The sequence below is a fragment of the Scyliorhinus torazame genome, chromosome 30, assembly GCF_047496885.1.
Source record: "Scyliorhinus torazame isolate Kashiwa2021f chromosome 30, sScyTor2.1, whole genome shotgun sequence".
NCBI classification, from domain to species: Eukaryota; Metazoa; Chordata; class Chondrichthyes; order Carcharhiniformes; family Scyliorhinidae; genus Scyliorhinus; species Scyliorhinus torazame.
The window spans coordinates 23,613,100-23,638,379 of NC_092736.1; the positions used below are offsets into that span (position 1 = coordinate 23,613,100).

General features: G+C 50.7%; 1 protein-coding gene across 5 annotated transcripts in view; it reads left to right on the plus strand.

Annotated features, from left to right (window-relative positions):
• Positions 1-7,244: 7,244 nt before the first annotated feature.
• Positions 7,245-25,280, plus strand: part of lrrc61 (leucine rich repeat containing 61) — a 65,337-nt gene continuing 47,301 nt past the window's right edge. Inside the window, exons 1-8 of one of the 5 annotated variants that reach the window (XM_072492970.1) lie at positions 7,254-7,386; positions 8,683-8,775; positions 10,326-10,472; positions 20,086-20,146; positions 20,448-20,533; positions 21,223-21,288; positions 23,136-23,204; positions 24,632-24,819. In XM_072492970.1, the coding sequence (XP_072349071.1) occupies positions 7,344-7,386; positions 8,683-8,775; positions 10,326-10,472; positions 20,086-20,146; positions 20,448-20,533; positions 21,223-21,288; positions 23,136-23,204; positions 24,632-24,702 (636 nt within the window). In that variant the 5' untranslated portion in view covers positions 7,254-7,343 and the 3' untranslated portion in view covers positions 24,703-24,819. Of the gene's footprint in view, positions 7,387-7,647; positions 7,722-7,937; positions 8,421-8,682; positions 8,776-10,325; positions 10,473-20,085; positions 20,147-20,447; positions 20,534-21,222; positions 21,289-23,135; positions 23,205-24,631; positions 24,820-25,280 lie in introns of those variants that run through there. The other 4 variants (XM_072492966.1, XM_072492967.1, XM_072492969.1 and 1 more) reach the window with 4 other exon arrangements.

Consider the following 25,280-nt stretch of genomic DNA (forward strand, 5'->3'; position numbering starts at 1 on the left):
CTTTGTCCAGTCAGCCATTCCCCTCCCCCACTGGTCTTTCCTTGGCAGAGTTGGAGCAGCCATCAGAGCAGTGCAGTGAAAGGTAGGTGAATTCTGCACATACAAACCCCAAAGTCGTGACTGAAGTGCACTTCACCAGATATACGCCACTTAGAAGCGATCGTGAATGGCGAGGCCATTAGATTTGGAGTGTGAGCATGATTCCGGTGAGCATTCACATGATGCAAATGCTGTCCCCAAAATGGGGCAGTGGGAAATTCGACCCCCCCCCGTGAAAGTTGGGAGAGGAAAATTCCACTTTCTGGCTGGTGGCAAGCTGACCTTTGCCGGAAGTCCGATTTTGTGCCCTCACCTGTCCTGATTCCTGTGCTGCCGGGAATCCCACCCTCGCTCTTTGACAGCTTTCCGCACTGGAAGACTAATCTATTTCAGGCAGTGTGAAGGGCATCTTTGGCCAAGTTGATGGACCCCTGTCAGGTTTTGGCGTTAATCTCTGTTGATCCCTGGGAACAGCTCTTGACCGCCCCCTCACTAAAGCGAGGACAAGTGAAGTGATTGTGGTAGTCACCACTAGTAGTATATTACATGTATTACGCCACTGCCCGTATAGTAGAGGTACATGGGTAAATCCCTGCCTGCTGGCTCCGCCCAGTAGGCGGGGTATAAATGTGTGTGCTTGCCGGTGCTGCAGCCATTCTGGTTCCAGCTACAGGAGGCACAACATCTTTGCTCAATAAAGCCTCGATTATTCCACTACTCTTGTCTTTGTGGTAATTGATAGTGAAATGAAATGAAGTGAAATGAAATGAACGGTAGCATTGTGGATAGCACAAATGCTTCACAGCTCCAGAGTCCCAGGTTCGATTCCGGCTTGGGTCACTGTCTGTGCGGAGTCTGCACATCCTCCCCATGTGTGCGTAGGTTTCCTCCGGGTGCTCCGGTTTCCTCCCACAGTCCAAAGATGTGCGGGTTAGGTGGATTGGCCATGCTAAATTGCCCATAGTGTCCAAAATTGCCCTTAGTGTTGGGTGGGGTTACTGGGTTATGGGGATAGGGTGGAGGTGTTGACCTTGGGTGGGGTGCTCTTTCCAAGAGCTGGTGCAGACTCGATGGGCCGAATGGCCTCCTTCTGCACTGTAAATTCTATGATGTAAATTCTATGAAATGAAATGAAAATCGCTTATTGTCACAAGTAGGCTTCAAATGAAGTTACTGTGAAAAGCCCCTAGTCGCCACATTCCGGCGCCTGTTCGGGGAGGCTGTTACGGGAATTGAACCGTGCTGCTGGCCTGCCTTGCTCTGCTTTCAAAGCCAGCGATTTAGCCCTGCATCAATTTATTGAGCAATATTTTTTAAACGATGGATCTCCGCATCAAGCCTGATCGCCTGCAGCTGAGCCCTCAAGCAACCAACGCTACGTCCGCCTTTGACCACTGGCTAGCCTGCTTCGAAAGCTGCCTCTGAACAGCCGCTGAGGAACCCTCGGACTCACAGAAGCTCCAAGTCCTCAATTCACGGGTGAGCCCTGACATTTTTCCTCTCATCCAGGATGCGCCCACCTACTCCGAAGCGATGGAGCTTCTGAAAGGACATTACGTTCGACCAGTCAATCAAGTATACGCCAGGTACCTCCTGGCCACGAGACAGCAACTCCCCGGGGAGTCTCTGGATGATTTCTGGCGTGGCCTGCACATCCTAGGTAGGAACTGCGACTGCCAGGCTGTTTCGGGAGTCCAGCACACCGAACTTTTAATTTGAGACGCTTACGTTACGGGCATGAAGTCTGCGTACGTCCGGCAGCGGCTACTGGAAGGGGGTACGCTTGATCTTGCGGGAGCTAGGCAGCTCGCTAATTTGTTAGGAGTGGCCTCCCGTAACGTCCAGTCCTACGCCCCCGACCGCGGGGCACCCTTGTGGGCATCGTGGGGCTCACCAGCTGCCGACTCCAGCTCACCGCAAGCCTGCGTCGCGTGGCAGCCAGCCAACTCTGGGGGGGTCCAAGTGTTATTTATGTGGGCAAAACAAACACCCTAGGCAGCGCTGCCCGGCGCGGAGCGCGACCTGCAACGGGTGTGGGAAGAAGGGACACTTTGCTGCTGTTTGCCAGGCCCGGTCGGTCGCCGCTGTTTCCAGGCCCGGCGTTCCAACATCCTCCACGTGTGGCCCGTGGGTGCCACCATCCTTGATGCCGCCCGCCATGTGCGCCCCGTGGGTGCTGACATCTTTGGCGCCATTTTGGACGGCGCCTCAGGACCCCTGCTCGTCTGGCCGTTCATCGCCTGCCACTACGTCCACCACTGCTGACCAGCCCGGGACCTCCCAGCATCTGCCGCAGCTCGCCTCTATCACCCTGGATCAGTTCCGGCCCCGCAACCTCGCGACCGCGACAGTGAAGATCGACGGGCACGAGACGACCTGCCTTTTTGACTCTGGGAGCACAGAGAGCTTCATCCACCCCACTACGGTAAGGCGCTGCTCCCTCTCGCTACACCCCGTCACCCAGAAAATCTCCCTGGCCTTCGGTTCCCATTCTGTGGAAATCCGGGGGTACTGCATCGCGACCCTCACCGTCCAAGGCGTAGAGTTCAGCAACTTCCGGCTCTACGTCCCCCCCACCTCTGCGCTGCCCTGTGACTCAGTCTGGACTTTCAGTGCCATCTCCAAAGCCTTACCTTAAAATTTGGCGGACCCCTACCCCTTCTCACCGTCTGCGGCCTCACGACCCTTAAGGTCGATCCACCTTCCCTGTTTGCGAACCTCACCTCGGACTGCAAACCCATCGCCAATAGGAGCAAACGGTACAGTGCCCAGGACAGAACCTTCATCAGGTCAGAGGTCCAACGGCTTCTGCGGGAAGGGGTCATTGAGGCCAGCAACAGCCCCAGGAGAGCTCAAGTGGTAGTAGTAAAGACTGGGGAGAAGCACAGGATGGTCATTGACTACAGTCAGACCATCAATCGGTACATGCAGCTCGACGCGTACCCCCTCCCACGCATATCTGACATGGTCAATCAGATTGCGCAGTATCGAGTCTTCTCCACAGTGTACCTGAAGTCCGCCTACCACCAGCTCCCCATCCGCCCGGAGGACCGCCAATACACTGCGTTCGAAGCAGATGGCCGCCTCTATCACTTCCTTAGGGTTCCCTTCGGCGTCACTAATGGGGTCTCGGTCTTCCAGCGAGAGATGGACTGAATGGTTGACCGGTACGGACTGCGAGCCACCTTCCCGTATCTAGATAACGTCACCATCTGCGGCCACGATCAGCAGGACCACGACGCAAACCTCCAAAAATTCCTCCAGACCGCCAAACTCCTTAACCTCACATACAATAAGGAGAAATGCCTGTTCCGCACCAACCGCTTAGCCATCCTTGGCTATGTCGTGGAAAATGGAGTCCTAGGGCCCGACCCCAACTGCATGCGCCCCCTCATGGAACTCCCACTCCCCCACTGCCCCAAGGCCCTGAAACGATGCCTGGGGTTTTTCTCCTACTATGCCCAGTGGGTCCCTAATTATGCGGACAAGGCCCGCCCACTCATTCAGTCCACAGTTTTTCCCCTGACGGCTGAGGCCCACCAGGCTTTCAACCGCATCAAGGCGACATCGCCAAGGCCACGATGCACGCAGTCGACGAGTCCCTCCCCTTCCAGGTGGAGAGCGATGCATCGGACGTAACTCAGACCGCCACCCTCAACCAGGCGGGCAGGCCCGTGGCCTTCTTTTCCCGCACCCTCCATGCCTCCGAAATTCGGCACTCCTCTGTCGAAAAAGAGGCCCAAGCCATTGTGGAAGCTGTGCGGCATTGGAGGCATTACCTGGTCAGCAGGAGATTCACTCTCCTCACTGACCAATGGTCGGTTGCCTTCATCTTTAATAATACACAGCGGGGCAAGATCAAAAACGACAAGATCTTGATGTGGAGGATCGAGCTCTCCACCTATAACTATAAGATCTTGTATCGCCCGGAGAAGCTCAATGAGTCCCCTGATGCCCTATCCCGCGATACATGTGCCAGCGCACAAGTGGACCGACTCCGGGCTCTCCACTATGACCTCTGCCACCCGGGGGTCACCCGGTTCTTCCATTTCATCAAGGCCTGCAACCTGCCCTACTCCATTGAGGAGGTCAGGACCGTCACCAGAGACTGCCATGTCTGCGCAGAGTGCAAGCCGCACTTCTACCGGCCAGATAGAGCGCATCTGGTGAAGGCCTCCCGCCCCTTTGAGCGCCTCAGCATGGACTTCAAAGGGCCCCTCCCCTCCACCGACTGCAACACGTACTTTCTGAACGTGATTGATGAGTACTCCCGGTTCCCTTTCGCCATCCCATGCCCCGATATGACTTCAGCCACGGTAATTAAAGCCCTGCACAGCATCTTCACTCTATTCGGTTTCCCCACCTCCATCCACAGCGATCGGGGATCCTCTTTCATGAGTGATGAGCTGTGTCAGCTCCTGCTCAGCAAGGGCATCGCCTCGAGCAGGATGACCAGCTACAACCCCCGGGGAAACGGGCAGGTGGAGAGGGAGAACGGGACGGTCTGGAAGGCCGTCCTGCTAGCCCTGCGGTCTAAAAATCTCCTGGTCTCCCGCTGGCCGGAGGTCCTCCCCGATGTGCTCCACTCTATCCGATCGCTCCTCTGCACCGCGACTAACGAGACCCCTCACAAATGTGTTTGCCTTCCCCAGGAAGTCCACCTCCGGGGTCTCGCTCCCAACATGGTTGACAGTTCCTGGACCCGTCCTCCTCCGGAAGCATGTGCGGAGTCATAAATCGGACCCCTTGGTCAAAAAAGTCCACCTCCTACATGCGAACCCGCAGTACGCCTATGTGGCACACCCCAACGGGCGCCAGGACACAGTCTCCCTCCGGGTCCTGGCACCCGATGGATCCCCACCCACGACCCCGACCTGACCCCCCCCCCCCCCCCCCCCGGTTGCCTCATTCACCACTGTGCCACTCACCCTCCCTCCAGCGAACCTCACCGCAGCCCCTGCCCCAGTAGGATCAGTCCTCCCACTGGCTCCACTCAGGGGTGACGAAGACAAGGACAACACGCTCCCTGAGTCGCAGGTGACCAAGCCGGCGCCCACATCACCACCAGGACTGAGGCGATCGCAGAGGAGGGTCAAGGCCCCCGACAGACTTAACTTGTAAAGTTTTCCACCACCCCCGCCAGACTTTTTTTAACAGGGGGTGAATGTGGTAGTCACCACTAGTCGTATACTACATGTATTACGGCACTGCCCGTATAGTAGAGGTACATGGGTAAATCCCTGCCTGCTGGCTCCGCCCAGTAGGCGGGGTATAAATGTGTGTGCTCGCCGGTGCTGCAGCCATTCTGGTTCCAGCTACAGGAGGCACAACATCTTTGCTCAATAAAGCCTTTATTATTCCACTACTCTCTTCTTTGTGGTAATTGATAGTGCATCAAGGTGCGTGCTGATTGCTCACAACATTGACTTTGAGAGCTTGCGCTCCCTCTGCCTCCAAAGTGCAAATAATTATTTTGTCTTTACCACTTTAAATTGATGATAGTTCTATCAATATATTAATCATTAAGCATTTTCTAGAACTCATTATAAAATATTCGGCATCTATTAAATGTATTAAATCTTATTCATGGGGTCACGGTTAGTGAACAAGCCCCGATTTCAATCTTGTGGCCCATTGAGCTGAAGGAGGGTCACTCACGCAGCCCATTCACTAGCCCAGGTTGCCCGTCACTGATCTGGGTGAATGGTGGAACAAGCTCGACGGGTTGAATGGCCACCGACTCTGTTCTCAGGCATGAAAAGACACCTTTACCCTCTCTCACTTTCCTACCACGGAAACAGAATTACCTTTACTAACCTCAGCAATGATGCAGTGCAGGTAATTGTAGAAAATACCTGTGTTCCTGTTCAAGAGATTTGTCCAGTCGAAGTAAACATTGGAAATTTGTTGCAAGTCCTCCAAATGTTCAATCAAATGGATGGACGATATGGAGCGCTCCTGGATTGCTGATATAATTCCAGCCCGCCAAGATTCAGGCACAAGCAGAAAGTCAATAAATTGTTTGCCACTCTTGGGCTAACTGGTTTCGTGAAAGTTTTGCACGTTCTTCCCGTATCTGAGTGGTTTCCTCCAGGTGCTCTGGGAGTTCCCTCCCACAGTCCTGAGATGTACATATTAGGTGGACTGGCCATGATCAATGCGATAGGGATAAGGCCTAGGTACGGTGCTCTTTCAGAGGATTGGTTCAGACTCAATGGCGTTCACCTCGGGTCCTGGCCAACATTTATTCCTCAACCGGTCCATTATCAGATTGTGGGGGCATGCTGAGCTTAGATTGGCAGTGACCTCGCTTCAAGAGTACTTCATTGAATGGTTTCCGGCGCTGTGCCTTGCCGAAAAGGCTCGAGACAGCTACATTTTTTTTCTTTTACTTATTTCAACTTACTTTGGAATCACAAAGCAGACAAGTTGGATGTCAATCGCTTAGTACTGTCTTGCAGGAGCCCTGTTGTCTGGGAGCCAGGCACCTAAACATTAGTATCTGGAGATTTTACACATTTTTATTTAAAGCCGAGATGAGGAGGAATCTCTTCAGCCAGAGGGTGGTGAATCTGTGGAGCTCTTTGCCACAGAAGGCTGTGGAGGCCAAATCACTGTGTCTTTAAGACAGAGATAGATAGGTTATTGATTAATTAGGGGATCAAGGGTTATGGGGATAAGGCAGGAGAATGGAGATGAGAAACATATCATAGAATCCTTACATTGCAGGAGGCCATTCGGCCCATCGAGTTTGCAGCAGCCCTTGGAAAGAACATCCTACTTAAGCCCATGCCTCCACCCAATCCCCATAACCCAGTAACCCCACCTTTTGGACACTAAGGAGCAATTTATCATGGCCAATCCACCTAACCTGCACATCTTTGGACTGGGAGGAAAGCGGAGCACCCAGAAGAAATCCACATGGACACGGGGAGAACATGCAAACTCCACACAGTCACCTGAGGCCGGAATCAAACCTGGGTCCCTGGTGCAGTGAGGCAGCAGTGCTAACCACTGTGCCACCCATGATTGAATGGCGGAGCAGTCCTGATGGGCCGAGTGGCCTAATTCTGCTCCAATGCCTTGTGGCCTTATATCCAGCTCTGCGGCAGTACGCTCGGAGAGGACATTCAACAAGAGGGGAGCACAGTCTTGGGATAAGGGCTGAGGGGAAGAGGAATTTCTTCACTTGAAGGGTTGCGAATCCTTGGAATTTCTACACCAGCGGGCAGTGGATGCTGAATCATTGAATAGGTCCGAAGTCGAGAGTTTGAAGTGGACGGATTCTGAAAGATGAATGGAAGATGTTTGAAGTGGAAGATGGGCCATGGTGGAGCGCGACACAAAGTCTGGTCAACTCCTGTACTTGTTCCTTTTGCTAATTGTTTGTGTTGAGATTTTGATTTATAAAATTCAAAATTTGGGAATCCTACTCCTTATGGAAGCAAATATCACATTGTCAAGTTGCCAACTGGCTGTCTTCCTGGAGATTGGCTCCTGGCGGACTCTCCCGCCTTGAACAATGGGGCCAGTCCGGGAGGGTTGGCAACCCCAGCGGCAGCCGCCGGGCTTTACGGTCGCGAATTTTCACTTTGCGACAGTGTCGCCGGCCACTCGGCCGGCAGCGGTTACCCCGGCGACGTGCCCAGGGCCGGCGATGGAGGCCGCGGGCCGGGAGGGGAGTGAGTTTCCCGCCGGGGGCCGGCGGTGCCGAGGGAATGTTTCATCATTAAACCCCCCCGCCCAACTCCCCCCCTGAGCCTTGCCCCACCCCTCTCCCCCTCGCCCCCCCCTCTCCCCCTCGCCCCCCCTCTCCCTCCCCCTTGCTCGCCCCCCCCCCCCCCCTCTCTCCCCTTGCCCTCGCCACTTGACCCTATCTCAACACCTGACCCTTGCTTATCCTCTGACCCTGGAACCCGCTCTAAACACATGACCCTTGAACGGCCCCAGTCACTGACCCCAGAACCTCTCTGACCACCTAACCCTTGACTGCACACTCACTGACCCTTGACCCCAGCCACTGTCACCTCACCCCGCTCTCCCCAGCTACCTAACCATGACGCCGCCTCCTCATGTCCCCAAACACCTCACCCAACCTGCCCCCTGACCACGAAACACCCCCCCCCTCTCCTCCGGCCACCTCGACCTGACAAACCACTCTGGCCACCTGACCCCACACAGTCCCTCTCACCCTGGCCCCCTCTTTGGGCAGCCCAGTGGTTAGCACTGCTGCTTCATAGCGGCAGGGACCCGGGTTTGATTACGACATTGCGTGATTCCCGACTTGGGTCCCTGTCTGTGCGGAGTCTGCACGTTCTCCCCGTGTCTGCGTGGGTTTGCTCTGGTTTCCTCCCACAAGTCCCGAAAGACGGGTTTGTTAGGTGAATTTGACATTCTGAATTCTCCCTCAGTGTACCCGAACTGGCGCCGGAATGTGGCGACAAGGGGCTTTTCCAGTAACTTCATTGTAGTGTTAATGTAAGCTTACTTGTGACACTAATAAAGATTATTATTATTGACCACCTGACCTGGACTCTTCCCGCCATCCCCAACGTCTTAGCATCTCTGACCAATGCCCTCCTTACTCACACCGGGCCTGCACTCGCCTCACATTTCTTTTCTCTTTCTGTTTTCTTTCCGTAGATGAAAATGTAAAAATCACGGTGCAGATGCTCAAGTCAAAAACCGGACAATTTGACCTGGAGTCAATTATGTTTCTGAAGCTGCAGAATTTTGGTGAGCAGAAGGGTAATTGGGGCAACTCTCTCAAATCCTATTAAACTGCTGAATATTTGCGACTGCTCCAATTCCTTATGAACAAGGCACTGGGTTAATCCTCTGAGCATAATTTGTTTTAGTTTCGCATTAATATGCTGCTTATTCAAATAATGCAGTTGCCAGTATGTACTCTAGTGTCTTGTACCCCCCATCGCTTCCCAGAGAACTCTACAATCAATAAATTAGTGTTTGAAATTGAGTGGCGTGCGCAGGCAAAAACGGTAACTAGATTTACACCCACTCCAGAGTTAAAACCAGGCAGATAATGTGTGTTTTGAGATGGTGGTTGAGGGTTAAATGTTGTCCATAACAACGAGAAGCCTTCTTCCCTTTGTGTGAATAATGCCACATGATCTTTTATGTCCCTGTGAGCTGGCAGATGTGGCTTCTGTTTTTTTCAGCCAAAAGTCTAATTAGTACTGTAATTATCAGGTTGTTAATCATGGATGCGTGCACTATATCTGTGTTTAATATTTAAATAGACATTATACCCCCTCACTGCCGTTTTAAATATGTGACTGAATAAATCTGCAGATAAACCAATTTTATCTGTGGTAACATGCTGAGTTTTTAAATTGGTGTAACCCCATAACCAGCAACATAGTCTGTATTGTGCTAAAATTATAGTAATGAATTGCTCGCTTCTCCTTTCCAGCACATCAGTGTGGGAACAAGAAGCTTATGATTACATTTTTAGGAAGCGCACTCTTTCCCTCTCTCTCTTTGGCTTGTTTCTCTTTTGCTCACTCCCCTTGTTTTTCTTGGCATCCCTTCCTGTGCATAATCCGCTTGTCTTCTGTGCTCCTCTGGGAGGAGAGGGGGCAGGAAGGCAGTAAATTCAGCACAGAAGGAGACCATTCAGCCCTCTATGCAGTCACTAGTCACGTCACTAAGCGTGTCAGGATGGAAAGGTGCAAACGAGGAGCTTGTGTTATCCAACAGGCACGACACAGTCCCACCACTGCCGAATGCCACATGTGCCCTGTGCCCCCCATCTTGCAGCCATTTTATTTTGAAAAGATGATCAATACTAAGTTCTTGTCTCAGCTTTCAACAGTACACAGCTGGATCTGGTGGTCAAGTATCTTTGGGAAAATAAGACTATTCTTCACTCTGCAATATCAAATAATTATTAATCAAATATTTGAAAAGCAAAACCAAAATTTAAAAATAGCCAAGACAGAAGAACGTTTCAGTTTGAGGGTTTGCCAAGAATGAGTGCAAAAAGAATTAATATTTGTGGTAACAAAAACAGTAAATACTGGGCGATCTCAGCAGGCCTTGCAGTATATGTGGAGAGAGAAGGGGGCTAACGTCGCGAGTCTGGATGACTCTTTGTCAAAGCTCTGCTCAACTTGTCATGCCAACTCGAAACATTAGCTCCGTTCTCTCTCCACAGATGCTGTCAGACGGGCTGAGATTGTCCCGTATTTTCTGTTTTTGTTTTGGATTCCTGTATCCGCAGTAATTTACTTTGATCTTAATATTTATGGTGTTGCTCGCCGCAGGGATTTGCAATCTTGGGTGCATTGGAGACTGTGTAAACCTGGAGCGACTGAATCTATCAGGAAACAACATCTCAAACCTCACTCCCCTCGCCTCACTCAAGCTTCTCACAGTGCTCAACTTGTCAGCCAACCGGATCTCCAATCTTGGTAAGCTGGCTTTCCTGGATTGGGAACACAAAGTCTGATAAGCTTAATAAGAACTAGGATGTTAAATCTCTCTGCCAATTATTTTTACCCCAACCTGCAATTGTTTAGTAACGGTTTGGGCTGAGGGAAGCTCATCTACAGAATGTGCCGTGTTTCCGCATGCACTGTAACACGCCCTGATTGTGGCCCCCTCTTTTAAATGGAGAATTCATAGCACTGCTGCCTCTCGCCACTGAGGACCCGGGTTCGATCCTGGCTCCAGGACACTGTCCGTGTGGAGTCTGCACATTCTCCCCGTGTTTGCTTGGGTCTCACCCCCACAACCCAAAGATGTGCAGGGTAGGTGGATTGGCCACGCTAAATTGTCCCTTAATTGGAAAAAAAAATGAATTGGGTACTCTAAATTTATTTTACAAAAAGGGGAATTCCATAATTATCTAGAAAAGCAACATTTGTAGGGCCAATGCGAAAGGGGGGAGGGCAACAGGTGAATTGGTCTAGCAGAGAGCCAGCATGGGCATGATGTGCAGAATGGCCTCCTTCTGTGTTTCTACGATTATACGAGATAAGCTGCTCAGGACTAGACATAGGCATATAATTCCTACAGTGCAGAAAGAGGTCATTTTGCCCATCGAGTCTGCACCGGCCCTCTGGAAGAGCACCCTACCTAGGGCCCTCTTCCCCACCCTAACCCTGTAACCCCACCGAGTCTGCACACCTTTGGACACAAGGGGCAATTTATCATGGCCAGTTCACCTAACCTGCACACCTTTGGACTGCGGGAGGAAACCGGAGCACCCGGAGGAACCCCACGCAGACACGGGGAGAGCGTGCAAACTCCAAACAGGCGAGGCCAGAATTTGAACCCGGATCCCTGGCGCTGTGAGGCAGCAATGCTGACCACCGTGCTGCCCATTCCTTTCCCTTGTCAGCACTTCACCTGAGCTTTCTGGGCTGCCAATTGTACAATAGAACAACTGCATGACAAACTTAATGCAAACTTCACTTTGGCAGGGCCCTGCGTGTCCTAATAACTGGCACAGCTGTATTGTTACTGGAATCTTTAGCCAAATTGGCCACCCATAACACCCTGAGCAGCAGAGAGGCCTGGCATAAAAATAGAAAGACTTGCATTTATATCTGGGGCGAAATTCTCCCGAAACGGCGCGATGCCCGCCGACTGGCGCCCAAAACGGCGCCAATCAGACGGGCATCGCGCCGCCCCAAAGGTGCGGAATGCTCCGCATCTTTGGGGGCCGAGCCCCAACATTGAGGTGCTAGGCCGACGCCGGAGGAATTTCCTCCCCGCCAGCTGGCGGAAACGGCCTTTGTTGCCCCGCCAGCTGGCCCGGAAATGACATGTCGGGGCGGCGCATGCGCGGGAGCGTCAGCGGCCGCTGACAGTTTCCCGCGCATGCGCAGTGAAGGGTCTCCTTCCGCCTCCGCCATGGTGGAGACCGTGGCGGAGGCGGAAGGGAAAGAGTGCCCCCATGGCACAGGCCCGCCCGCGGATCGGTGGGCCCCGATCGCGAGCCAGGCCACCGTGGGGGCACCCCCCGGGGTCAGATCGCCACGCGCCCCCCCCCCCCAGGACCCCGGAGCCCGCCCGCGCCGCCTTGTCCCGCCAGTAAATAGGTGCTTTAATTTACGCCGGCGGGACAGGCAATTTATCTGCGGGACTTCGGCCCATCCGGGCCGGAGAATCGAGCGGGGGGGCCCGCCAACTGGCGCGCCACGATTCCCGCCCCCGCCGAATCTCCGGTGCCGGAGACTTCGGCGGGGGTGGGATTCACGGCAGCCCCCGGCGAATCTCCCACCCGGCGGGGGGTCGGAGAATGACGCCCCTGATGTCTCAGCACTTACAGCCAATGAAGTACTTTTTGAAGTGTTAAGCACTAAGAAACACCGCAACCAATTTGTAAACTCCCACAGACAGCACAGTGATAATGACCAGATTATATGTTTATTTTTGTGTTGATAGAGAGATAAATATTGGCCAGGACACCAGGGATAATTATTCTTCAAACCGTGCCATGGGATCTTTTACATCCACCTGAACAGGCAGATTGAGCCACGTTTTAATGTCCCTTCCAAAAGATGGCACATCCGACAGTGCAGCTCTCCCTCTGTACTGCACTGGAATGTTGGTCGAGGCCTTTTGTACATGAGGCAAACAGGGGTGGCCCATGACCCCGGGTGATCTTTGACCTGAATTCCCCCTGATCTCCATATCCCTTGATTTTTCTGCTGGAGACCAGGAATACCTTTCGTGTTGACCTGCCCAGCACCAAGCTCTGCCGCAGTGTGATGAATGGAAACCTCAGCTTAACAGGAAATTAAGGCCATCAAAAGGTCAGTGTAGAAATCAGGTAAATGAATCACGGGTTAGGGGAGTTGAGTTCCTCTGTGATATCCAAATGAGCTGTAGAAAAAAAAATATTATTTGGTGACTCCTTGGATGGGATCCTCCAAAAATGGGGCTATGTCCCCTCGCCGGCGTGAAAACCGGCGGCAACCACTCCGGCGTCAACGGCCCCCGAAAGTGAGGAATTCTCCTCTTTCGCGGGCGCTAGGTTGCTGCCGGAGTGGTTCCCGCAGCTCCAGCCGGCGCGGAACGGCCAGCGTGTATCCACGCACGCGCGGAACGGCCGGCGTGTATCCACGCACGCGCGGAACAGCCGGCGTGTATCCACGCATGCGCGGAACGGCCCTTCTCCGTGCCGGACCCCGGGCAATATGGAGGAGCCCTACAGGGGCCCGACATGGAGTAAAGTAGGCCCCCACGGAACCAGCCCGCCTGCCGTTTGCAGGTTATATCCTTTTAAACTCATCAGTGCACTCTGCCCGTCCCACATGTTTTGCGATGTTTTTGTTTTAACCTTGAATCATGTGCAGTAATTAATTATTCAACTGGCGAATCGACTCTGACAAAGAGTCATCTGGACTAGAGACATTAGCTCCGTTCTCTCTCCACAGCTGCTGTCAGGCCTGCTGAGATTGCCCAGTATTTTCTGCTTTTGTTTCAGATTCCAGCATCCACAGTAATTTGCTTTGATCGCGTTTAAAGTACACTTTTCCACCCGTGCTTTACGAGCAGGAGAAAAACGGGAAGGAGTCTGTGTCGCACAAACGAACGGCTAAACGGGCAGACAAGGCATCAGCAGTTTGCAGGGTTGGGAGGGAGCGCGGTTAGAAGGACAGTGAGCATTGAAATGATACATCCTTGATGTTTCAAAGCCCTTCACAGCCAATCAGGGTTCCTTAGGAAGCGGAGTCACCATGGCAGAGTAGAGTATCGCCGAGCGATCTGAATCTTAATGAAGACCCTTGCGGTGTGCATCTCTGATTGTCTTTTTTTTAAGTGCAGCTGTTTTGAGCATTGAAAAACCTAGCAGAGATTAAATATTGAGACATCTGTTCATTAAGGCATTGTGACATGTCCTTAATGAAGGTTTGGGCATGCCAGTGACAGTAACAGATGGCAAACCTGATGTAACCTCAAACACATATTAACCCGATTGGGAGAAGCTTGCAGTAATTGACATTGGCTGCTGCCACAGCATTTAACAGAGCAGTGATTAGACCATCGGGTTAGAAATATCGAAAAAGAGCAAAATCCGTCCAGTTTTCCTTCCGCCCTCCTGGTAGTGACATGATGCAACAAAATCGGATTTGTTGCCAAATCCAAGCGATCAATCACAATTACTCTACCACAGAAACAGACATGAGGTGAGGAAAAAGTCCCAGTGGTCGAGAACTCTGGGAACCATAAGTAATCTGTTCCTCTCAAGCCGTGTGATACTTGCAAATGCAAATCCACATGGCATGTTTCAAATTAATCAGCCCTCTCTCTTCCATTGTCTCTCTTGGGAGCATGTTTCTAGATTGAAAACACACTTGCTGAAATAATATTTCTACAGGTTAGTTTTGAATTCCAACTTCATTAACCCCTTCAGTATGTTCCCGAAATTTAAAAAAAAATTTAGAGTACCCGATTCATTTTTTCCAATTAAGGGGCAATTTAGCGCGGCCAATCCATCTACCCTGCACATCTTTAGGTTGTGGGGGCGAAACCCACGCGAACACGGGGCGAATGTGCAAACTCCACACGGTCAGTGACCCAGAGCCGGGCTCGAACCTGGGACCTCGGCACCGCGAGACTACAGTGCTAACCACTGCGCCACCGTGCTGCCAGTGAAATTTTTAACTTCATCCCTGTCCTCCTCAGAATCTAGCTCTCTGCAGCAGGCTGAACTGTACCAACTGAACTCTACTTGCCTTTTCCTGTCACTTCATATGTTTCAACTGAGTCAGAGTTTTAAAAAATTCTTACATCTGGTGTGGACGCCACTGGCGAGGCCAGCATTTGTTGCTCATCCCGAATTGTCCTTGAGGAGGTGGTGGTGAGCTGCCTTCTCAAACCGCTGCAGTCCCTGTTGTGTAGGTGCACCCACAGTGCTGTTAGGGAGGGAGCTCCAAGATTTGGACGCAGCGACAGCGAAGGAACGGCCGACATATTTCCAAGTCCGGAGGAATGTGCCTCTTCCAGGCCAATTTCCCACCTGAATGTTGACCTGAGACTGTTGTCGAAGGTTCTGGCAAGAAGGCTGAAGGATATCCTTCCGACGGTTGTTCGGGAGAAACCAAACTGGGTTTATTCAGGGTAGTTTCTCCAATAATAATGTTAGAAAATTACTGAATGTTATTCAAGCTCTTCAGAAGCAGGCATTGGATGGGCATCTCCCGGTCGTGGAAAAAGCTTTTGATCGGGTTGAATGGAATTATTTGATGTAGACGTTACGAGATTCGGTTTGGGGGAGGATTACGTTAAGTGGATTCACGTGTTGGATCATAGGCCTAGGCAGCTGTGCTCACAAACTGTTTATGGTCGAAGAATTGTGGGCTCCAGAGAGGGACTAGACGGGGTGACCTCTGTCCCCCTTGTTGTTTGCACTAGCTATTGAGCCACTGGCAGAGGCCATTAGAAAAACATCCCTTAATATCAGGAATAGAATGTGGGGCAGAGGCAGCACAAGATCACGCCTTATGCGGATAATGTGCGGCGGTTTGTGTCGAACCTGGGTGTCTCGGTTCATAGAATCACAAAAGTACACAGTGCAGAAGAGGCCCTTCAGCCCATCGAGTCTGCACCGACATGTGAAAAACACCTGACCTACCTACCTAATCCCACTTGGCCCATAGCCTTGAATGTTATGACCTGCCAAGTGCTCATCCAGGTACCTTTTTAAAGGATGTGAGGCAACCCGCCTCTGCCACCCTCCCAGGCAGTGCGTCCCAGACCGTCACCACCCTCTGGGTAAAAACGTTTTTCCTCAAATCCCCCCTAAACCTCCTGCCCCTCACCTTTCACTTGTGTCCTCTTGTAACCGACCCTTCAACCAAGGGAAATGCAGCTCACTATCCACCTTGTCCCTCATAATCTTGTACACCTCGATCAGGTTGCCCCTCCGTCTTCTTTGCTCCAACAAAAACAATCCAAGCCTATCCAACCTCTCTTCATAACTTAAATGTCCCATCCCAGACATCCTGGTGAATCTCCTCTGTACCCCCTCCAATGCAATCACATCCTTGGCGACCGGAACTGCTCCAGCTGTGGCCCCATCAAATTCTATACCACTCCAACATGACAGTCCTACTTTTGTAATCTATATCTCGATTGAAAAAGGCAAGTATCCCATATGCCTCTTTCACCACCCTATTAACCTGCCCTTCTGCCTTCAGTGGTCTATGGACAAACATGCCAAGGTCCCTTTGTTCCTCAGAACTTCCCAGTGTCAGGCCACTCATTGAATATTTCCTTGCCAAATTACCTCTTCCAAAGTGTACCACCTCACACTTTTCAGGGATAAATTCCATATGCCACTATCTGCCCATTTGACCATACCATCTATAACTTCCTGTAAAGGTTCCCGCCATTATTGGTGTCATGAATAGATTTAGTGTTTCTCCGGTTATAAGATCCATTTTGCTGAGTTTGAGGCCATGCCGGTGGATGAATTCAGAGATAAACCTCCTCCTCTTGTTAATTTCCCCTTTCACTGGTCCCCCTTGGGATTTAAGTATCTGGGTGTTTCCATTACCCCTTCCTTCAGGCAGTTATATGGGGCCAATTTCCCTCGGTTGATTGCGTCTATTAAGTGGACTTAGCTCGTTGGTCAGCCCTGCCAGATTCGTGGATGGGAAGGATAACCTTGACAGAAATGAATGTGTTGCCTAGATTGTTGTATCCTCGGCAGATGCTGCCCATACTACTGTCGGCTAGGGTTGTTAAGGAAATCAACAGAATGATGAGTTAATTTATCTGGAACAAGAAGAAACCTCACCTTAAGTTTGTTAAGCTCCAACTCCCGGAGGCTAAGGGAGGTTTGGATGTCCTGAATATTAAGCAATGTCAGCTGACCTTTTTAAGGTTTATAAGGGATTGGGTTAGGAAGGACCCTTCACTATTTGGCTCGATATTGAAGCAGAACAGTTAGTTTTTCCTCTGCAGGTCTGGTTGTTTTATGATGACTTCAAGGCAGGTTCTGTTAACATAAAAACATATCCCAGGTTCGATCCCGGCTCTGGGTCACTGTCCGTGTGGAGTTTGCGCATTCTCCCCGTGTTTGCGTGGGTTTCGCCCCCCATAACCCAAAGATGTGCAGGGAAGGTGGATTGGCCATGTTAAATTGCCTCTTAATTGGAAAAAATGAATTGGGTTCTCTAAGTTTATTTTGAAAAAACATAGAAACATAGAAAGTAAGAGCAGGAAGCGGCCATTTGGCCCTTTGAACCTACTCCACCATTCATTATGATCATGGCTGATCATCCAACTCAATAGCCCAATCCCGCTTTTCCCCCATAGCCTTTGATCCCCTTTGCCCTAAGTGCTATGTCTAACTGCTTCTTGAAAACATACAAGGTGGGATTCTCCGTTGCCCGACGCTGAAATCGGGAGCGCCGATCGGGCGGAGAATGGCTCCTGACGCTGAAATTGCGGCAGGTGCTGTTTGACACCGGGTCACCCCCCCCCCTCCAAATCGGCGACATCGAGATGCAGTCGCAACCCCGTTGGAATGTTATTAGCGGGCCCTCCCACGATGCTCTGCCTCCGATGAGCCGAGTTCCCAGCGGCACGAGCCACGTGTGGGCTCAGCGGTCGTGAGCCTGGCAATGTGGCTGTGGAGAGAGAGTGGGTGTGCGGACAGTGTCTAGCACCGCCACACTTGGCCGAGATCTGTACTGCTGCCCAGGGCGGGGGGAGGGTCTTCTGCCAGGGCTGGGGGTTGTGGTGGGGGCTGGCCAGGAGGTGGGCTGTGGAGTTAAGGTGGGCGAGTACGCGGTCCAGCACAGCCAGCGCCATCTTTTCCAACGCGATTGGTGCATGTTTGGGGGGCGTAGGCGTTGCCGCGATTGCAGCTTGTCGGCCCTGCGCATGTGCAGCACGGACCCGGCCATTCTCCAACCGTTTACCACGCGCTCCATGGGTGTTTCGCGCAGCGCCAGTGCTAGCCCCTCACTGGTAGCAGAATCGGTGCAGGTTTTGTGCCGATTTCCCCGTCGAGAAACACCACGAATCCTCCGATGGCATCGGCACTTAGCGTCAGGAATGGATCCAGACCCTCATGTTTTGGCCTCAACTACTTCATGTGGTAATGAATTCCGCTGGCTCACCACTGTCAGTGTGAAGAAATTTCTCCTCCTCTCTGTGTGATAATCCTATAATTATTAACACTCTTAAAGTGTGAAGATTGGTCCATCGACTAGAAGGGAGATCTAAACTGACTTCCGTTCTCTCTCCTATCGAGGGCAGTCCAGAGTTTCCACCCAGTCTAATCGGCCAAGGATTGAACACTCTGAGAGATAGAAGCATTTGTAGGCTGGGAGACTTGTTCAGAGATGCTTCCTTGTGATCCTTTGAGCAGCTATGTCAACAATTTGTCGTGTCGCGTCACTCTTTTTAAGTATTTACAACTGATAGACTTTATCCTTAACAAGACAACTTTGCATCTAGACTCCACAATTTCCCCGGTGGAAAAAAATCCTAGATTCTGCGGAGCCTAACCAATTAATCAGCAAGTTCTATGATACTTTAAATTCTAGAACTTGGCAATCAATATTGGCGAGGAGACATGGGTAATATTGTTCTGGTAAAATTTTGGTTTGCAATAAAATGAAGAAGACCCAGTTTAAGCGACTGCACGGTTTGCACGTAACGCCTGGTCTTAGACACAGGTTTGATTTTGCGGTAACCCTGATGTGCCTAAAGTGCCTGGTAGTATATACATTGTTAATGGACCCGTGTTAAGATTCAATCCCATTGGTAGGGTGTAGTCAGAGAGCTGGGAAGGATTTTTGATAGAGCCTTGGAGTCTAATCCTGTGTTACTGATTCTGAGTCTACAAGATGAGAGAATGACTGATTCTAACGAAAAAAGGCTGTATAATATCCTGACCATTGCAATTCGTAAGAATATCTTATCCTCCTGGATTATTGACAAATATCCTTCAATTCACAACTGGCATAGGCTAATCATGGAATGCATCCCAATGGAATTCCTGACTTTTCCCTGACCCCCTACCTTAAATTCATAGGCTCCACTTTGGCTGACTTACTCCTGTTGGGATCCCCATGGACTATTTTGTTTTGTTAGTCTGATATCGCAATACGTAAAGGCATGCATCCTGTTCTTCCTTCCCCCACTCAATTTGCTGATCCATTGCTGAAGTGAGCCGATATATAAACTAGAGGCTCCGGTTTCTTAAGTACACTGTTCTGAGTTTATCCTGTCTTTCTCCTGTGTTTTCTACAACTCTTCTTCTGTTTTGCGTCTTGTTGATTTCTTTTTGTTACTTTGTTGCGTTTATTGTTAAAAAAAAAATTTTAAGTATATTTTTTAGATTTTCAGAAACATGGACAGGTGGGCAGCACGGTGTTTGGCATTGCTGCCTCAAGGCGCCGAGGTCCCAGGTTCGATCCCGGCTCTGGGTCACTGTCCGTGTGGAGTTTGCACCCCCCCCCCCCCCCCCCCCCCCCCCCCCCCCCCCCCCCCCCCCCCCCCCCCCGGGCTTGCGTGGGTCTCGTTCCCCCACAACCCAAAGATGTGCAGGTTAGGTGGATTGGCCACGCTAAATAGCCCCTTAATTAGAAACAATTAATTGGGAACTCAAAATTTAGAAACAAAATGGACAAAAAGTGGGAAGTGCGGCAGGCCAGTGAGGCACGTTGGTTTGTGAGGGAGCTCGGCCTTTTTGTTTTGTTTAAATGAAAGAAAACAGTGCATGCCTGTGGGTTCTGCTTTGCCACTCTCAAGGATTAGGGTAAGGTGGGTGACCACAAATGTCCGATCTCGGGCAGACCATGGCAGCATCTTCCGGGCGACCTTTGCCAGCCTCTCACCCACCATCCTTCCTGCCGGGCAGTCTGAGCTCCTGGGGATGTAACAGCAGTGCCACCTCCAGCTTGGAAAGAGCAGCTGATGATTGAAATCCCCTGCCTCCGAGAACTTTAAGGTCAGTGATATAGAAGTCACGGTGGCGAACCTGAATTCTTTTAGCCTCTACTTACGGGAGATGATATTTAAAAAGACAAATGTGGTTTTTTTAAATCGTAGGTCCCCTCTACTCCTGTGAAAACCTGCAGAACCTAAATTTGTCAGGAAACCTAATCAGCAGGTAAATCAGAAGTTATTTCCTTTGTATAGTTTGTATTGTGTTCTACGCGTATTTAGTCAATGTTGCTCCGTTTAGGTGAAAAAAATAACTTATTGTCACAAGTAGGCTTCAAATGAAGTTACTGTGAAAAGCCCCTAGTCGCCACATTCCGGCGCCTGTTTGGAGAGGCTGGTATGGGAATTGAACCGTGCTGCTGGCCTGCCTTGGTCTGCTTTCAAAGCCAGCGATTTAGCCCTGTGCTAAACCAGGTGTTGCAAATTTAGGCAGAGTATTGCTTTTAACTACCTGCACTGTACTCTAGTGTTGCTGCGCTTCGTTCCCTCTCTGAGCTGAAGAACCTGGAGACAATTCGACTGAAAGACACCGTTTGCAACTTCACCAATCCAGGTAATCGATTTACACCTTCGGGTCATGGTTCAGTGTGTAGCACTCCGGCCTTTGAGTCAGAAGACTGTGGGCTCGAGTTGCGCTTCCTGAGCAGAAAATCTGGGCCAGCACTAGGGAGTTTTCCCCAGTGTCCTGACTTACCCCTGAACTAAAACCACTCAAACAGATTTCTGTCTGTGGGAGCTTGCTCTGCGTAAATTGCCTGCCGCGTTTTCAGCCATTCCAACAGTGCCGACACTGACAGAAAGTGCTTCATTGGCGATAAAAACCCTTCCCTGAAGCCATGAAAGGCTCCAGATAAATGTCTTATCTTTGAAAGCAATAAAATAATTGGACAAGAATCCGGTTGATTCCTTTCCTGTTATGTTTTCTCGCCTGTGTAAGTGGCAGGATTGCAGCAGGAGATAAATCCTCGGCCTTCCGTTATTTATGGTACCTTGACTGCAAGTAATGAAGCAAGGTTAAAGAAAGGGTGACTCATTTGAAGCTAGTTAGTCACCATGTAATGGTGCCTGTAGCAATGTGATGCGGCACATACTTTATGTGAGATATTAAATAGCTTTTAAAGGATAAAATAATTGCTGCTCCCATGTTCCGCTGTAAAGCTCTGCGTGCTCGAATGAAATGCGAATGTCTTAGATGCTGTTTTTTATGGAAAGATGTAACTGAGTGAAGTCTTTTGTTTTCAGTTTGTATGAATACGTCATATCGGAGTGCCATGCTGGAAATCTTTCCAAAAATCAACGTATTAGATGGTGAGTAATTAAGCCACTGGATTACCAGCTAAATGTTTTTGCTTTATCTGAGGGTATTCATTTTGGACTTGCAATGAAACAGCTTTATCGATCTTCACAGGGATTGGGCCTCCCGTTATTTTGCACGCACAGATATAGGGCAGTGGTACTGCCGTGGCTATGATGCTGGAGGTCATTGCTGCTGAACTTAAATTCAGAAAGACAGATTAAATTGTTAAGGACACAACTCGTGAAATGTCCAGAGCCCAACCCTTTTCTCCCCACATCAGCCTGTCCGTGACTATGTGAGTGACTCTTGCTGCCCCCTGAAGGGAATCGGCCACATTCCAGGGCAAAAGGAGAATGTTTCAAAGATTCCTTTCTTTAGGGTGGTTGTTTTCAAGTTGTCGGTGCCCTCCGTCATTCCCTGATCCGTTAAGAGCATTTGTTTCCAGATTGCTCCCAGGGGTACAGCTGTAGATTCTCTCCCTCTCTGTCTCTCTCTCTCTCTCTCTCTGTCTGTCTGTCTCTCTCTCTGTCTGTCTGTCTGTCTCTCTCTCTGTCTGTCTGTCTGTCTGTCTCTCTCTCTCTCTGTCTGTCTCTCTCTCTGTCTCTCTCTCTCTCTCCCCCCCACCAATTTTTTTTAAAATAAAAAAATAACCTGTGTTTTCAAGCCCTCAACAGAGGATGAAACAGTCAGGTGCACATCAACGGAAGAGAAGACAATAAAGGCCACAGTGGGATTGCGACTCTCTGAACCACCCTGACTTGCCATGCCCTTTGTCAAGATTGCCAACCCGTCAGGATTGTGTGGTTGTCGGTTGCACATGGCTTCCTCGCGTTGAAAGATGACACTGACGGGCCTCTATTTGAGACACCGAAACGCCCTGAGGCGATGGACGAATGGCCTCAGGCTGTGAACCTGGAGGTCCCTCAGCACACGTGTGTAGACGGTGAATTCCTGATGGTCGCTGAGCCCTTGCTTTCAGACAGAAGTGACTCCCTGGCACCAGGGCCCACCGAACAGACCTTTCTAGGGCCCCCTCTGCTCCCCTCGCTCGAGGAAAGGGTGTCCCAAACATGGGCGATCCCAAACTGCTCTGACCAATAAAACTACACCCAGTGGGATCCTCACCCGTGTGGTCGAAAAAACACACACAGGCGATAAAACACGTGAATTTCTGTTTGTGGAACGTGTGCACGTTGATGGACAATCAAAACAGTGACTGCTCTGCAAATGCCATCGTTTCTCGGATGCTTACACAATACAATGCTGACATCTGTGATGCCCAGGTCTCTGCAGAAGGCGAACAGTGTGAACCTACCTTTACCTTTGATTGAATCTGTAAAGTTAGGGGGCTGGTTTAGCTCAGTTGTCTGGGCAGCTGGTTTCATGATGCAGAGCGAGGCCAGCAGCGCGGGTTCAATTCCCGTATCGGCTGAGGTTATTAACCTTCTCAACTTTGCCCCTCGCCAGACGTGTGCTAATCCTCAGTTATATCACCACCAGTCAGCTCTCCCTCGCAAAAGAGAGAGCATCTGGGATTATGGCGACTTTACATTTTACCTAAAGTCAGGGAGTGATTATTTTTCTCAAAAGTAATCGCACAGAAAGCAAATGAAACCGAGAAGTTCCATCTTAAATCAGAGAGCCATTTGTGATCAAACTCCTCATTCCTCTCTGTGCCGTCACAGTCATCAGTTGTTACGGTGCTGTTCAGAGCTACGTCTTTCTATTCTTGATCTAAAATAATTCAAGCTGTGTATTGAATTATTTTGTTTCTTCCCATTTAATTAAAAATTAAAATATCGGGATACTCGGCAACTGTGGCTTGGAAAGTGCAGCTTCTCTTCTGTTTTGTCCGCAGGGGAGAGGATGTCAGGCAGTGGCAGAGATTTGTACCAGCTCTGCAAAGATATGGATTCTTCTCTGAGAGGTTTGGAGCCTTTTCGTTATAATATTGTTGCGATGTGTAAATGAACAGCCGTTTCCCTGTAGGTGCTCGCAGAGACATGACCGAACTCTGAAGTGTCTTTTGACGCTGGTGTGCTGAGTGGGTTTCCCGTCATCCCAATCAAGTTTATATCTCCAGTGGCCCTGCTGTCACACTTATTCTACATTTTCAGAAATGTGGGCCGGGATTCTCCGAGCCTCCATGCCGAAATCGCGCTCGGCGTGGGGGCAGAGAATGGGCGTCTGACGCGCAATCGGGTCCGACGCCGCTCCCGTGATTCTCCGGGGACTGGAGAATCGGCGGCAATCGTGCGCAGTCGACATGGCGCCGATCGGGGGCCAGTGAAAGAGGCCCACGCGGCGATTCTCCACCGGCAACCGGCTAAGTTCCCACCGGCGTGGTTCACTCATGGTTCCACCCAGCGGGCACTCGGAGTGGCGGCTGCGGACTGAGTGGGGGGGCGGGGGGAATCCATCAGTGGGGAGGGTGGGGGGGGGGCTCCAGGACGGCCAGACACGCGATCGGGGACACCGATCGGCGGGCGCGCGCGATCTCAGCCTATATTCTCGGGGCCGGTCCGCTGCGTGGGTCCGCCATGTTGCGCGGGGCCGCTGTGCGCATGCGCGGACCTCCGGCCGGAAATGCAGGGCCCTGTATCGACAGCCGGAGCTGCGAGGACTACGCGGGGGCCCCGCTAGCCCCTTCAGGTAGGAGAATCACTCTGGATTTTCTCCAGGTAAGTCCAGAGTGAATCGTGCCCGTTTTCTCGTGAGCGTGGGGACATAGCCCCATTATAGAACATAGAACATTACAGCAAAGTACAGGCCCTTCAGCCCACGATGTTGTGCCAACCATTTATCCTAACCTAAGATCAACCTAACCTACACCCCTTCAATTTACTGCTGTCCATGTGCCTGTCTAAGAGTCGCTTAAATGTCCCTAATGACTCTGACTCCACCACCTCCACTGGCAGTGCATTCCACACACCCACCACTCTCTGTGTAAAGAACCGACCTCTGACCAGAGAATTCCACCCGTGATTTTTGTTTCGTGATTAAAACAGCATCATCGCCCACTGAAGAAACGTTTTATTTTAATCCTTCGCAGGATAAACTACTGTTTCTGAATTTTTCCCCCTTTTTTTTTTGAGTTTTCCCAATTAAGGGACAATTTAGCGTGGCCAGTCCACCAACCCTGCACATCTTTGGGTTGTGGGGGTGAGACCCACGCAGACACGGGGAGAATGTGCAAACTCCACGCGGACAGTGACCCGGAGCCGGGATCAAACCCGGGTCCTCCGCGCCATGAGGCAGCAGTGCTAACCACCGCGCCGTCCTCTCTCATATCGTTCCAACCAATATTTAGATTTTTTTTTTTCTCTCTCATCTTCCACAATTCCAAATTTCCAGGTTCTATGGCGTTCCCAGCAAGTCAACAAACGGACAAAGAGCCCTTGCACCATGTGAGGCTGTCTAATTAATCAACTTGATCGAGGAAAACCTTCATTCAGAGTGATACAGCACCGATTGTGGCCATTCAGCTCATAGGCTTTGCTTGTAACTTTGTATCGTCCGAGTATTAAAGTCTCTTCACCACACTGGACTCTGTTCCCAGGTGTTTTTGTGGTGCTGTTGTCTATCGCTCCAAATCTAACTGAGCATCGGATGTTTTTTGTTAGATTTAATTGTTTGTTCTGGTGCTTTTGAAATTGAGGGCAAATTTCCCGGGATTGCTATCTTCCTCGCAATCCTCTGTTGTTCATGTTTTTGGGCAGGTTTTCTCCAGTGTTATTGATTCTGCTCCTTCGCCTGCACTGACAACACTTTCAGTGTTTTGACAACACTGCAGAAGCAGCACTGCACCAAATCACACTGAGACACTTACAATATTCCAATACTGCACCAAAAGACACCAGGACATTGATAATCCACCAATACTGACCAAAACACACCGAGACATTTACACCCCTCCAACACTGCACCAAAACACACCGAGACATTTACACCCCTCCAACACTGCACCAAAACACACCGAGACATTTACACCCCTCCAACACTG